This window comes from Phodopus roborovskii, unplaced genomic scaffold, assembly GCF_943737965.1.
Source record: "Phodopus roborovskii unplaced genomic scaffold, PHOROB, whole genome shotgun sequence".
Lineage (NCBI taxonomy): Eukaryota > Metazoa > Chordata > Mammalia > Rodentia > Cricetidae > Phodopus > Phodopus roborovskii.
Window position 1 is genome coordinate 3680371 of NW_026126418.1, and position 16151 is coordinate 3696521.

Genomic DNA, 16151 nt, shown 5'->3' on the forward strand with positions numbered 1-16151 from the left:
TGTAATCCTTAGCAACAGCTCAGCATTAATATTTTGTTATGCTATATATCAGTGGTTCTTAGACATCAGTCTGCAGCTAAGCACTGATCCATGACAAACTTCTCTCGTCCATGGCCAAATGTGATTACATGATTTTCTTATAATGATCTGTCCTTTATCCTGAGATTATCTTTAAAATACATATATTTTTAAATGTTCTGTTTTATAAAATGATGGTGATGGTAGGTGATAATGTTTGCATTCTTAGAGAGCTACTTGACAATATTCTGAAATGTGCTATGATATTATACAGCTTTCTATATATCAAGAGACAAGTAAAAATTAAAGAGAAAGGCATTTGAATATTTAACATATTGGTAAACATAGTTAAAAGTTCCTAGGGACATATTTACAGACTTGGTTATTAGCTTAAAGCAATGACCACTATAAATACCACAAGATTTTAGTACAATTTTTGTACAACTGATTTAACAAAATGTCTTAGTTTATTTTATATCACTGTGAAAAATACCATGACCAAAGGTAACTTAAGGAGGTAAGGGTTTATTTGGCTTACAAGTAGAATATACATCACCAAGGGAAGTCAGGGCAGGAATTTGGAGGCAAGAACTGAAGCCAGGAACTGCAGCAGAAACCATGAAGGGACACTGCTAGCTCTCCGTTCTGCATGGCTTGCTCAGTTGATTTTCTAATACAACTCTAACCCTAACCCTTGGAAAATCTACTCATAATGAATTTGAGTCAGACATGGTGGTACATGCCTGTAAATCTAGCATTCTGTAGGCTATGGTAAACCTGGGCTACAAAGTGATACCATATATCCACAAAATAAATCATATGCTCTTGAGAGAAGGTGTGAAGAGGCTCTTGCTTGTAAAAGTTGTTCTCTACTAGTCTTTTATAATGATAGGTGAAAAGGTCAAGGGATGAATAACTTGATTCTAGCAGTCCACTTCTCTCCCTCTGTATATTTGACATTTTAATTCCTATATAACGGAAGACAGGCAGAACCCTTTATATGATTAAGTGATAAGGCATCAATGGCGAGGAGATTACTTGCTTTGCTTAAGTTTAGTTCTATTCACTATGATGGACTAAAAAATTTGTGTGGCCTGGTACAAAACAAAAAGGCAGAGGAAACATGCTATCAGAGGTATTACAATATGCAAATTTTCCTTTATCTCTCTCTCTGTCTCTCTCTCTCTCTGTCTATCTCCCCCCCCCACTCTCTCTGCCATAGGACATTTCATTTTCTATTTAATAGCATGGTTCTCTGGGCAAGAAAAAAAATCACAGCATAAATGAAATACCTCACAGTTGCCTAAAAACTTCATGACAACGCAGCATGAGGAAGAGCCACTAGCTTCTGGACCCCATTTCTTCTTGCCACCTGTTTCACCCATGTATCACATATAGCCAGAAAAGGAAGCAATCTTTCCTTCCCGTTGGACCTCTATATAAACCCATGGCAGAGGGTAACTGCTGCACGATCAGAGTGCTAGACAGGAATTCATTCAGCACTAGACTGGGTACTCTCTCTGCCCATGCCAAGGTGCTGCCAACCTGAAGCAGGAAGAGCTGCTGCAAGGAACATGTGCCCACATCACACCCTCCTACTGCACCTAGGCATTCACTGAAAAGTAAGGCTTTCCAAAACCCAGGAAAAGAAACAGGGAATGGGTAGTTAGGCAAGGGACAAGGGCACCAGAAGACAGAAGAACCAGCAGCCAAGAACCAAGACTGAGAGATAACAGAAACAAGAAAATGCCTGTTGAGGCTCCCTCCGAGCCTCCAACACATACTTCCATGTACCATGAGGTTTAATTTACAAAACCTAAGTTCAAAAGATAAAAATTCATGTAAACTTCAAGACACTGAGTTCAAAAGTAAACAGAAGTGAGACACTTCCAAATGCAAGTCCCTATGTAACCATTCAATTAGGGCTCACTCATGAAGTTAGTGAGATAGATAGATAGATAGATAGATAGATAGATAGATAGATAGATAGATAGATAGATAGATAGATATATGAATGATAACTGTCCCTACTGAGGAGATGGCTATAGTTGTCATGAGAAATGTTCCAATTTACTGTTCCCTTTGCTGCTAAGAGAGCCCCCTCAAAAGCGCATAAATATCTTGTATTGGCCACCCCATCTGAATATGCCCCAGCTCCTTGTGAGATAACGGAATGGTCATCTCATCACGGCACAGTTAAACCCAGGCATGTTCCTGTCCCTTCACTCACCCACATGTTCCTTCCTGTGAGCACAGAATCAACAAAGTTCTCTTGTTCACCTTTCCAAGGCCACATTCTACTGGAACACAATACATGTCAAGCCTCTCAGACACAGATTACTCCCAAACCTTGAAAGTCTTTTAAATTTCTAGATCAGACTTGGGCATCACTTTTGTTCTTGGTAAATTTCCACATGAACTGACTTCGCTTTACTCTACTGGCAACAGTGGAGGAACTCCCCATTATCTATGGTACCTCAAGCACCCAGTCAAGGAATAAGATAGCAGCCCCCCTTTTTTTGGTCTCACAGTGAATCTTCCCTGTAGAAATCTTATTTAACTGGACCCTCCCTTCAAGAGGGAGGCAAAAGAGAAACCTCTTCTTTTGGAGTGTGAAGTCCAAAATATTAGTGACCTTATGTCTTTCCCAGCCAATCATTCTCTACCTACTGTAAAGATGATGTTGGAATGACTGTAGTAGCAATGATAGCTTGATCATATTCTGATGAAGATAGGCCTCCAAATTCTGAGACTTAGTTCTTTTAAATCGTGACTGATACTTTTTCCTTTCAATCTTCAATTCTGACCTTGGCCACAATTTTAAAACAAAGAAAATTTCCACTTATCCCATTACAAAATGAAGTTTTATACTAGTTGGGCATGGTGGCACACACTTTTAATCCAAGCACTAAAAACAGAGGCAGGTGGATCTCTGTGATTGTGAGGCCAGTCTGTTTTATGGTGAGTTCCAAGGCAGCCAGGACCATATTAAAGACTCTATCTCAAAAAAATTCAAGTCAAATGTTTGATAAAATTTAACATTTAACTAATTACTCAAATGTTTAAAATATATTTATTACTTTAGACATTGATACAGAAAACTGATGAAGGAATCTAGCATCTTATCTTTTAAAATCAAATCAGAAAACAAGATACTTAATTGCAACTAAACAGGGGATAGAAATATATTTAAACAATATATACATAACCTGAGTATTTTCTCTTAGCACCTTCAATTCTGCATTGACTTCAGTATTAGCTTGAGTTTGTTGCTGAAGTAATTGCTGCATATGTTGAAAAGAAATGATGATATCCTTCAAAAACATAAAAATAGAACATGTTTCTAAGTTCATTATCCAGATACATTTCTAGTTTGTTTGTTTGAGATTTTTGTTTTGTTTTGAAACAGGGTTTCTCTGTGTAACAGAGCACTGGTTGTCCTGGAACTCACTTTGTAGACCAGCCTGGCCTCAAACTCACAAAGATCTACCTGCCTCTGCCTCTTAAGTGCTAGGGTTAAAGGTGTGAGCTACCACAGCCTGGCACATTTCTAGTTTTCAAAAAAATAATTTATTTAAATTCATTTTATGTGCATTGGTGTGAAGTGTCAGATCCCTGGAACTGGGAGTTACAGACAGTTGTGAGCTGCCATGTGGCTGCTGGGAATTGAAACTGGGTCCTCTGGAAGGGCAGCCAGTGCTCTTAACTGCTAAGCCATCTTTCCAGCACCCCCCCATTTCTAGTTTTTAAGGTACTATTGTTATAGCTTAATTTTGGTACTTTATTATTAAACTAAAAGCATGACTATAATTTACTATCTAAAATAATTACTGTTACACAAATTCTATAAAGTATCATTTCTAAAAGTCCCTTAACTTGTAAAGAAAGTTTTTGAAATGGACCACAGATTCTAAGACATTGCTGAACAAAGTAAAGAATTAACAAATGAAATAACCTTGTTGCCTTGCTCACCTAAAGATACAGGAATATATCTCTAGTGAAATTTCACATAAACTATAATATTATAAAATGATTCTGCAGCTTAGGGTGTCACCAATAAAATGAAGGTAAAGTGGGGAAAAGAAAAGACAAAACAGAAGAAGAGGGGCTGGAGAGAAAGCACAGCAGTTTAGAACACTAAACTGTTGCTTTTGCATAAGACCCAGGTTCAATTTCTAGCACCCACATGGTGGCTCACAACCAACTGTGTCTCCAGTTCCAGGGTATACAATGCCCTGTTCTGTCCTCTGTAGGCACTGGGAACACACATGGTGCATTTATGTATATGCAGGCAAAACATTCATACATATAAGATAAATCTAAAAAAATAAAATAACTAGTTTTCCCAAACTACTTTAAAAACATAAGAATAGATTGAAATAAGAGGAAATTATTCTAAAATCACACATGGTATGTAAGTACATTTTCAGTAATTATTAAAATGATATAAACATGTCCAGTCAGTACATGTTAGCTAAATGCCTACTCCACACCTAGGCAAGTATCTCACATCCACGTTCCATCTTGCTACAGGTTTTTGAAATACATATACTACCAAAATATGTGAGGATTGCTTACCTGTTTTTCTTCTCGAATATGGGCAATCTCTTCATTAATTTTCTTATTTAATTCCAATTCCTTCAAAGTTGAAGAATTTTAAAGTTATGATGTAAAATTCAGTAAATTGTTTATTCAATACAATATCCACGTTTGTGTTGAGACATTGGCTCCAGTGAATTAAGAAGCCCAATATAGGCTAGTATAAGCATAAACATTAAAACTATAAAATTTCTCATCTTAAAAGCGACTTAGAGATACCACTGTGCCATAAAATTACCTGATCCTATATTTGAGTGGGATTAAAATTATTATAGCCAAAATTTTTCTAAGATTTGCTAATGACAAAAAGTCTACTAATTTAACTTTACAAAGAAAAACTATTTTGTTCAATTAATTCTGTAGTTCTCATATGGTTGGTAAGATTAAATTTTATAAATGAGGAAATTTAATCAAATACCATGTCCAGTCTTTCTTGAAGCTCTTCACATTTTTGTTCTTTAATTACCATATCTATACTTTCTTCTTCCATCTTATGCTGACATTTGACCTTGGACTTAATCAACTCTGAAGCTACTTTCTTTAGTTCCTTAACACAAGAAACAAAAAGGAAATTCAGTATACATATTTTATCAAAGCAAGTTGTTTTCATGAGTTTCCAAATCTTCAAAAATTATACTTCATATAAGTTTTTACCTATAACTTTTATTAAAGTTCTTTTTGGAAATGTCATAGATGTATATGGGATATATTCTGGTTACTCTCTCATATACCCCATCTCTTATCTTCCAACACTGTCAAACCCCTCCTCTTTAACATCCCTTCTTCACATTCAATGTCTGTCTCATCTCTTGACACACCAACTTTTAACTTGTCAGTCTGTGTGTTCATGGGCTTGGAACTATCTAGTGGAACCTGGTGGGCTCATTTTTGGGCACACAAATGAAGATATTGACTGCCTCTCTCCCAGACTCCACCAGCAGCCAATACTTTAGACGGATAGGGTATGATCACATCTTCCTGATCCAAGATGGAAGGCAACAGCTTAGTCTTTCACAAGCCCAGTACAGGCAACTATGGCTGCTAAGATCATGATTGCAATGGCTATGTCACGCCCAGCAGATCATATTTTACTCTTACATTATTTCCACCTCCTCATCCACAATGTTTTCTGAGCCTTAAAGGAAACAGTGTAAATGTCTTACTTAGAGCTAAGCCCTCAACCATCACTTATTCTCAGCATCCAGAGCAGTGTGGGTCTGTATATTTAACGGCAGTTCACTGCTAAGTGACACTTCTCTGAAGCCTGGCCATAGCGTTTGTTGGGTCTAGTCCATAGATTGAGTACTTCCATGGTGGAGTGTTCAACATAATTTTACTGATCCATCGAAGTCCTTTATGGGAAGAAGTGATTGAAAGGCAGAAGCTGACAAATGAATGTGTCCCAAGGAACCCTAACATTCATATATGAACTAAGAGGCCAACAGAGAAGGTTGAAAAGTACAGGCAAATGAGGTAAGAGGAAGCCCAAGATTGTGGCATACAGGAAAATCAAACAGATGCAGACAATTATGCCCATCCAAAACCATGAGATTTTGTCTCAGTTCACACATCACTTTTGGGTATGCATATTGCATAAAAGAATGTGAAAATAACCATATGGATCAAGCAGTAGGCCTTTCCTTAGAAAAGCATGTAGGCAGATTACTGTCAGGCAAAATAATAACTCTCATCTTAAAGTAATTAAACAGAGCTGAAGAGATAGCTCAGCTGTGAATAGCACTTGCTGCTCATGCAGAGGACTGAGGTTAGTTCCCAGCACTCTCCTGGCAGCTCACAAACATCCCTTACTCCAATTCTAGGGGAGCTAACAACTTCTTCTGACCTCTTTAGGCAACAGGCATGCACATGGGACACCTACATACCTGCAGGTAAAACATTTGTACACATAAAATAAAAATAGATTAAAAATAAATAAAACAGAAAAACAAATTTAAACAACAGAAGTAAGACTTGAATTGGGGAAATGTGTGAAATGAATGCTTACCCTCCATTTGACCATCCTTACTCATTTTCCATGTTCTCCGCACACTGCTCTCTGCCCTATATTACTGTCTCTATGAGAACAAGAAACCCTGTGTCCTCTGGAGCCCAGTAGGGTTAGATCTGTGGGAGATACCTATGTAGTAGCTTCCTCTCTCCAGACCACAATCTAGTAACAGCCCTACATCTTCAGGAATTCACAGCTCAACCTGCTGCCTTGTAGCCCACTGCCCCACTCCCTGTCCTTTCAGGTGTGACTGTGGTTGTCATTTCCCCTCTATCTTTATCTGTAGGTTGCTTCACCACCCCTTGTTTGTTCTCTTAACTCTGTCAGCAATTACACAAACATCCTCCCCATTAAATTCTTCCATTAACAACTCCAATGTGTCATCTGTTTCTTGCTCCAAATCCATGTAATACAAGTAAAATTCTACAAGAACATTTAAGGATGGGAGAGGTATGAAAAACAAGACCAAGACACAGAGAAAACTAGGAAATAATATTAAATATATAGATAGGTGGAAGAGAGGGGAGGAATCATGGTGTCATAGCCTAAGATTGGATTTGGCAGGCAAAGGAGAAGTACTGAGTTAAACATTCCTTCTACATCTACCAGCTACTTACTATATGTCAAGTGCCAATGGGTGCTATCTTAAGCTTGTATCTTAGTAAATTAGTTTGTTTAAAAGAGTGAAAGAACTCTAGGAAAAAGAACAATGGCTAACTGATTATTAACCTCACCTTGAGATTGAGTGTGAGGCAGGTTAGAAATGCAGGGAAATTATAGGACTAAAGGAACAGAAAGAAACCCCTCATCTAGGATTCTCACAAGCTTCCTGTCAGTTGAAATCAAGAATTCCAACATGATTAATATTTGCTTATGGCTTTTTTTTCCTTTCCCAGATATAAGCTTCCAGGCATCTCAATAGAAACTCCATTTATAGTAAAAGCCATGTACTAAGCTTTTGTGCAACCTTAGGAGCTTCCAGTTTTTCTTTACTAGATATAATCCATCCAAGTCATCTCTGGAGTCACCCTATACTCTTATTTGTCAAAAAAGAAAGACAAGATATATAAGCAACTGCTGATGGCCATGGCAAAGAAGCAGCAGGTGGCAATTGAGGTTTAAGATGTCAGCCCACCAGGAGGAAACTCTCTGATGGGTGAATCTCATTTAGGCAAGGCCACGGGACTACAGACCCCAAATTTTTTTTGCTTCTGCTGTGCCTTTACATGCTTGTTACTGCAATATTCCTCTGGTGTCTAGCATGGTGTGAGTGAATGTGGGGAGATCTCCACTGCCTGCAACAGTAGTGTTTATCTCTTGGAAACATCCTGTTCTACTGAGCATTTTTATCTGTGGATTTTCAAGAAGATGACCTCTCCCAATTTACTGTTTAAATTGATAATGAAAGCATATACAGAGTTTTGATGAATAAAAATAAATAAAAGGATACGTTTCATAGCAAGGGCCTGTGAGTTTCACCAAAATAGCTTCATAGATTGTAGCTCAAGTTAGTTATTAAGAAAAAAACAACCCAGTCCCAGTAGCCCAGCTAGTTTAAATTATTTTAACTTCAATGATGGGAGATGTGTTCACAAGTTTCAGAGCACATCACAGCTGAGACAAAGCTTTGAAAATAACAAAGTAAGACTAAGATGTTTTTGTTAATGGCTTTGAAGTGAAAAAAATCCCAAGAAGATAATCTAAAGTTTTAGAAAGGAACACAGTTGAATGTGGAACTGGTTAAGGTCAGGGAACAAGAACAAAGCAGCTCAATTATCATCATTGCCTGGTATACCATTTTTGCTAGAATTGGTTGATGACCAGAGGTGCTTCTTGCTTGCCAAAACTGGATCACATGCTCATGCTTGAAGCTCACACTAGCATGCAGAATGAGTGATAGTGACTGGTTTAAACTGATCATGTGCAGTACAATGGCTGCTGACATCACCAAATCCATGACCAGAGCTTGTTAACACTGTAATGGTTACAGTTTAGGATATTACAAACATGCATAATAAAGTGAGGGCAAGGAGAGAATATTTTGTAAATTGTTTGATACTGAATAATCAACCCTTCTTTTGGGTTTCAGTTCCTCTCTCTGCAAAAACTTCTTAGATACAATTACAGCTTTCAAACTGTTCTGACAAGCCTCAGCAATGCTATGCTTATGAAAACTGGAACTAACAGGTACGGCTCAAGAGTTCTTTCAACTCTCCCTTAAGGTCTACCAGCCTTAGATTTATTTGTTTCAATTCTGAGCTCCCACATCATAAAACATTCCACATCTTAAAAAAAAAAAAAAAAGATGAAAACCAGCAGATTAGATGATCCTGTGGTTCTGTGAGATTTAGACGATCTGCACAAGATCATTTGCAGACTTAGACATTGTAGAAAGCATGAAGGAAGGCCAAACAATGATGAGTCTAATGAAATTTCAGACTTCCCTTCTGGGAAAACATTTAGAAATAAATGATGCTGCTTAGCCATTGTGTAGGCCTATACAGATGAATGTTCCACCTGGAGTTACGATGCAGAAAAGCTAAGCCCATCAGACTATCTTAATCTTCCTCTCATATCATTTGTAAATTACAGTGCTTCCATGAAGTTCTATAGCATATTAAATCATCTGAGGGGATTGTTTGTATACTTCATTATTTTATATTTATTATAGACATGAAAACAGGAATAGCATATATTCTGATACTACAAAAGAGAACAAGATGGGGAGAGAAAGCAACACCAATGTGCATCAAGTCACACATCTCTTTAACATGACTGTAATAATAGTAATAATAATAGTAATAATAATAATAAAGCTTATTTTTGAAGAAAAGGAGAATAAAAGAAGTAAGTATGGGATATGAGCATGTAATAGTTTTACTGACAGAAAGTGATCCTCTGAGCCAGCCATGGTGGTACACACCTTAATAGCAGCACTCAGGGGACAGAAACAGGCAGATCTCTGTGAGTTCAATGCCAGCCTGTTCTACATAGCAAGTTCCAGGACAGCCCTTCTTTGTCTTGGCTAAGGTTTCTATTGCTGTAAAGAGACACCATGACCACAGCAGCTCTTATAAAGGAAAACATTCAGTTGGAACTAGCTTACAGTTCAGTTCATTATCATCATGGTGGGAAACATGGCAGCATGCAGGCAGACATGGTACTACAGAAGGAGCCAAAAGTTCCACGTCTTGATCAGCAGAAGAAGGAGACTGTGTGTACTGGGCTTAGGTTGAGTATATATAAGACCTCAAAGCTTGACTCTACAGTGACACACTTCCTCTGAGACCACACCTATTCCAACAAGACCATACCTCCTCATAGTGCCATTCCCTTGAGCCAAGAATTCAAACACATGAGTCTATGGGGGCCCTGCCTATTCAAACCACCATAGTCTTTAAAACCAATTTGTGATAGGAATTTGAAAATATTTGGGCTACAGCCTTAGAATGTTGAAGCAGTTTAATGAATGATTCCTATAGGAACTTAGAAGACCATAAAATTGATGAAAATATAGAGGGTAAAGATAACACTCATGAAGTTTCAGATGGGAACAGGACTGCATTCAAAACCAGACTAGAGGCCATCTATCTGCTTTGGTTAGAGTCCTTTAGAAAGAGGGAATTTCAGCTAAGAAAATGCCTCCATAAGACTGGCCTATAATCAAGTCTATGGAGTCTTGTCTTGATTAATAATTGATGTGGGAGTGCCCAGACTACTGGCAGTGGTGCATGGTCCTGAGTTGTTTAAGAAGGCTAAGCAAGCCAGTAAGCAGCATTTCTTCATGGCCTCTGCTTCCGTTCCTGCCTTGACTTCCCTCAGTGATGGAGTGTGAACTGTAAGCTGAAATAAACCCTTTCCTTCCCAAGTGTCCTTCGGCCGTAGTGTTTATTACAGCAACAAAAAATGCCAAGATGTCTGTGTTATGACAAAGAATCTATCTGCAATTTTTTCATGCCCCTAAGGCTTTATGAGAGGTTGACATTAATTCATTAATTGTGACTCTAATTTCTATAATTTCTGAGAGAAATTATTATTTTTAATATTTATTTATTTGTGTGTGTGTGTGTGGTGTGTAAGTCAGAGGACAATATGGGTGAGTCCATTCTCCTTCCAATGTGTGGCTATGAGTTTGATCCAGAAATTAAACTCATGTTGTCAGGCTTAGTGGAAAACCCCTTTATCTACTCAGCCAACTCACCAGTCCTGTTCTGGGTTTTTCATCTTGCATTATGAGATGAGCATGAACACTTTGGAAGGCAAGGTGGAATGCTCCTCGCAGGCCCATGTACCGGAGGCTTGGCTGTCAGCTTACAAACTTTAGCAAAATATTACGATCATGAGTACTATGCTTTCATGATTCAAATTCTGAATAGACTCTTAGGAGATGGTGGAACTATGGAAGAGGAGTCTAGTTGGAAGAAATTGATCACTGGAGGGGGGTGGTCCAATGGGAAGGGACTACATCTTGCCTTGGACCCTTCCTGTTATTACTCTCTCTACTTTCTGTCCACCATGAGGAAAGTAAATTTGCCGTAGGATCTCTCTATATGTTCTTCCTCACTGCAGGCCCAGAATCAATGGAGCCAAGGAATACAGAGTGAAACCTATGAAACTGTGAGTTAAAACAATCTTTCTCTATGTTCTCATCAGGTATCTAGTCACAACAAATAAAAGTTGAACACAATCCCATTTTGATAAATATATGATCTCTTGTAGCTAATGCAGGAAGTTGTGTGGACAAACAATATACTGCTTTAATTATTTGTGGAATGGTAAAATCACAGGTACTAGGCCAAAATTTATTGGCATTCCAATTATGGTTCTATTTTCATTGTCTAAATTTAAGTAAATCACTTAATCCACTTTACTTCCAATGTTTACTTCCAATCTATATAATGTAGATTAAAAAAAACTTGTATTTGCTGAGCAACTTCTTTGTGTTAGATGCTGTTACCTCTTCCTACTCTGTTGGATAAGGGAATCTGTGACTGCCACAGATGCAGTACAATGCACAATTGTTTCCTACTTGTAAAGTACTTTGACATCTTAATACAGGTCATGAACAATTAGGGATTGCTTTTTCTTATTTAAAGAATTAAGATTCATTCTCTCTAGTAATGGCAATAAATTCCCCTCTATAATAGTGGTTTTCAACTTGTGGGTCATGACCCCTTGGGGGTATCAATGACTCACAGAAGTCATATATCAGATATCCTACATATCAGATATTTACATTACAATTCCTAACAGTAGCAAAATTACAGTTATCAAGTAGCAACAAAAATAATGTTATAGTTAGAGGTGATCACAATATAAGGAACTGTATTAAAGAGTTGCAGCATTAGAAAGGTTGAGAACCACTGCTCTATAAGCTTCTTGAGAAAAGGTATCTTGTTTCACAACTTATATTCTATCATACCTGAATATTTTCAGGAATTTAAGAAGAACTAAAAGATGTAATAAGTAAACTTAGTAAAGAATGATAAATGTGAAAGAGATATGACTTAACTTTGTTTAAAATAAAATTTGATCAAGTTTGATTTATTTAGTATAAAGTAAATGGCAATAAAAACATTTGATGAAGGCACTTAAAGTCAGTCAAATAGATTATTGTTAATGGCACAACAGTTTACAGTCAATTTGCAAGGCTGCTTAGGAAGTACAGTGCTGATAGTTTATGACTAATCAGTCAGCTTTCCTCATTCCAGGACCAACACAGAACTTCAGATCCAGTCACGGACAAGTCTCCTGGTGTTAGTATGATGAGCAGATCAGGGAAGTTTTATTAGCAAACTGGAAAAACGAAGCTTAGCAGATGGGAGTTACCAGCATTGTGTTAATTTTTTTAAAAAGCACTGTATTTTGAGACTGGAAAATAATCTTGACTATTATACCATACACTGTGAGTTTAAAATAGAATAATTCTGCAGTTTAAGTCCAGATTCAAGTAAATTCTGGTCAACAAACACTATAATGAACTAATCTTTATTTTAGTCTGCTATAGGCTAAATGTTCTTTAACTGAATTTATTAAACAATTTTTTTAACCATTTCCAACTTTGGTAAATATAAAAAATGGTGTGCCAGTTAAAATGACTATGGAGAATAACAGGAGGAAAGATAAATTTAGCTTCGATAATATAAGATTTTAAAATATATAAAATTAATGCAAAGAAAAAGTATTTGCTAAAGGACACTAAAGTTTTACTCTCAACTCTGACTTATTGAATATTTGGCTGATATTCATATTATATATTATTTAATCTAATAATATCTCTTATATTCATCTGGTTGAAGAAGAATATCTTTCCTTTCATTTTTAATTATGTATATAAGTATGGGAGTGTGGGTGCCTACTGGGTCCCCTGGAGCTTGAGTTACAGGTAGTTGTCAAACATCCAACAAAGGTGCTAGAAATCAAACCTAGGTTCTCTGGAAGAGCTGTTAACCACTGAGCCATCTCTCTAGCCCCAATTGATTCTATTTTTTAAAGATGCCAATGAGACTGTCTTAAATATAATGTGTATCTTTCCTTACATAATTAATAGTCTTTCTAAAAATTGTTTCAGGTTGCTTTCTTATACAAAGATAATTTTCAAAGGAAAACTGAAAAATGGGTTTTGAATATTTAGTTTTTTTAACATTAGCTTTTCCTACACCAAAGTACAATTGAATTAAGTAAATTTCAAACAAATTAGAAATTAAATGGACTTGTTTCACAATAGTAATGTGTTCAAGGGCCATTCCTAAGCTTCAGTGGCCTATTAATAAGAGGTATATAGCTAAGCATAAAGCTACTTACATATTATAACTCTCTAAATAAAATGAGAATTGGTGCTCTAAAGGTTTTTTTTCATGGCAACAAAATACAATTAATTTCTTTTCTCTATTTTTCCTTGTTAAATTATGTTCATTTATTTACTTGTGTGTGTGTATGTATTTATTCATGGTATATGAAGCGCAGGCATAGAAGACAACCTGTGGGAGTCAGTTCTTTCCTCCACCACGTGGGCTTCAGGGATTGAACTCAGGGGATATGTGCTGTTACCTGTTAGGCCATCTTGTCAGTCCTTTTCCTGTATTTTACAATAAAATGAAAAGTGGAGCTGCTGGAATTAGTTGCCTTTAGGAGATACTCTAAAATGTATCAACTCCCATTAAAATAATTGTTATGAAATAGCAGAGAATTTAGAAGAAAATAGGTATAGAATACTAATAGATGGCTGAAAAAGTAAAAACGAATTATTTCATGTCTTCTCTTTCTCATATATATTAATTAATCTTAAGTGCATAATAAATAGAAATCAAAGACCTCCATGGACTAATTTTCCACTGAAAATTTTACAGCCTTTATAAGCTTTAAAATATCCTGAACTTTTAGTACATTGTCTGTTTTCTAACCATTTTATTCAAAGCCGTTAGTGTAACAGATAAACAGTGCATGCTTTGATCTCATGAAATTACAGCTTATAGTTCCTGCAGTCATAAATACCATGCTGTTTTTTCCCCACCCCTCCCCTTCCAGCACAAGAGAGTCTGCTTAATATCACAATCTCCTGGAGAGTCTGACATTTACTCAGACAAACAGCAGAGGTCATGAATGCTGTCCATAGATAATATCAGGATTCTTCATGATTGCCACAACAGTGGAGGTAGCATAGAGCTGCAATACCCAGTTTATCTACCAGCTAAGTTTGATCTGTTTCATTTTGCTTCACACAAAAAAAGGAATTCTACCTTATCACAAACCAATAATTTAACTGTTCTGGACAAAATCACACAACAGTATAAAAGAAACAAAATTATCTCCTAGAAAATTAATGATTAGAAGTTTTAAGTGAGTGATATGACCAATATGATTAGTTGGCTAGCTTCTGAATTTCCAAATAGAAGGCTTTTTAAAGATTAAAAATAAAGACTATGTAAAATTTTATAAAACATAAAATAATATACCTAGAATGTCTAAACACTCTGAAATTTTACAACCAAAGGATTCAAAGAAATACTCAACTGGAGAAAAGACAGCAACTTCAACAAATAGTACAGGGAAAGCAAAATGTCCACATGCCTAAGAATGAAACTAGATGCGTAAATATTACCCACTTGAAAATCAACTGCAAATGGATCAAAGACCTCAATGTGAAATCCAAAATATTGAAATTACTAAGAGAAAACAGGCAGCACAATACAAGATAAAGATGTAGAGAAGGACTTCCTATATAGGAGTCTAAGTTTTCATGAACTAAGGCCAACAACTGACAAATGGATTCTCATAAAACTAAAAAGCTTCAGTACAACACAGGAAACATCAACCAAGTGAAGAGAAAGCCCATAGAGTGAGAGAGACTCTTTGCCAGCTACACATATGATAAGAGTTAATAACTAGAATATACAAAGAATGCAAAATAGTAATAAACAAACAAACAAACAACCCAATTAAAAAATGGTGATGGATCAGAACAGTGTTCTCAAAAGAAGAAACAAAAGTAGCTAAGAAACATCTCAGAAAGTGTTCCACATCCTTAGCAATGAGGGAAATGGAAATTAAAATCACTTTGATATTTCCCCTTACCCTAGTCAGAATGACTAAGATCAAGAGAATAACAGACAACAAATGTTGACAGGGATGTGGGTAGAGGAGACAGCTCATTCAAAGTTGGTGGGATGGCTATTGGTCTAGTCACTCTGGAAGTTATTGTGTAAAATTGCCAAAAAAATCTACCACATGATCCAGCTATACAATTCCTTGGTATATGCCCAAATGACTGACATACTATCCCACAGATACTTACTCATCCATGTTTATTACTACTCTTTTTATGATAGCTAGGAAAAAAACATCCTTCAACTGATGAATAGATAATGAAGAAGTGGTACACATACACTATAGAATACTATTTAGCTATAAAGAAAAATGAATCATTAAATTTTCAGGTAAATATGTGGACCTAGAGAAGATTATATTGAGTAATATAACCTAGACCCAGGAGGACAATTGTGGTATTTTCATATGTGAGTATAGAACCTGGAGTAATGGCAGAAACTAGGAAAGGGAAAAAGGACAATGGGGAAGGAATCCTAGACATGTCTGCACTTGTGATGCAGACTGCCCCTGTTTTCCTCTGAACCCTGAGATGGATTTGACATTGGGTTGAGACACAGACTTTGTTCAGCTATCCAGCTACAATAGGTGCCACCAACAATACTATTACCCAAACCATGGGTGCTTTTTAAATCTTACCTGGGAGACTTAATTCAACAAGGCCACAGACTTATATTTAAGTTTTCTTCAGGAATTTTCTAGTTATAACCCAGGTCTAAAGTAGCTTCAGAAATGGGGTATATTATGTGTTGATTATTTTTCTTCTTAAGCGCTATCCCCATGTTTTTCAGATTCTCAAATAAGAGGCCAGAATGGATAAGGAATTAGGACCAAGTGAAGTAGGTCTCTGAGTCATGAGTATAAATATTGAAAGATGTCATTTTTATTCAGGAATAAGGGGAGATTCAAGTCATAGACTTTA

At 36.5% G+C, this 16151-nt stretch overlaps 1 protein-coding gene across 1 annotated transcript in view; it reads right to left on the reverse strand.

The window, feature by feature from the left end:
* Positions 1-16151, reverse strand: part of Ccdc73 (coiled-coil domain containing 73) — a 92910-nt gene that overhangs the window by 22870 nt on the left and 53889 nt on the right. Inside the window, exons 9-11 of the mRNA XM_051184057.1 lie at positions 5036-5164; positions 4597-4656; positions 3228-3332 (exon numbers count right to left, since the gene is read on the reverse strand). Coding sequence (XP_051040014.1) covers positions 3228-3332; positions 4597-4656; positions 5036-5164 — 294 coding nt within the window. The remainder of the gene's footprint in view (positions 1-3227; positions 3333-4596; positions 4657-5035; positions 5165-16151) is intronic.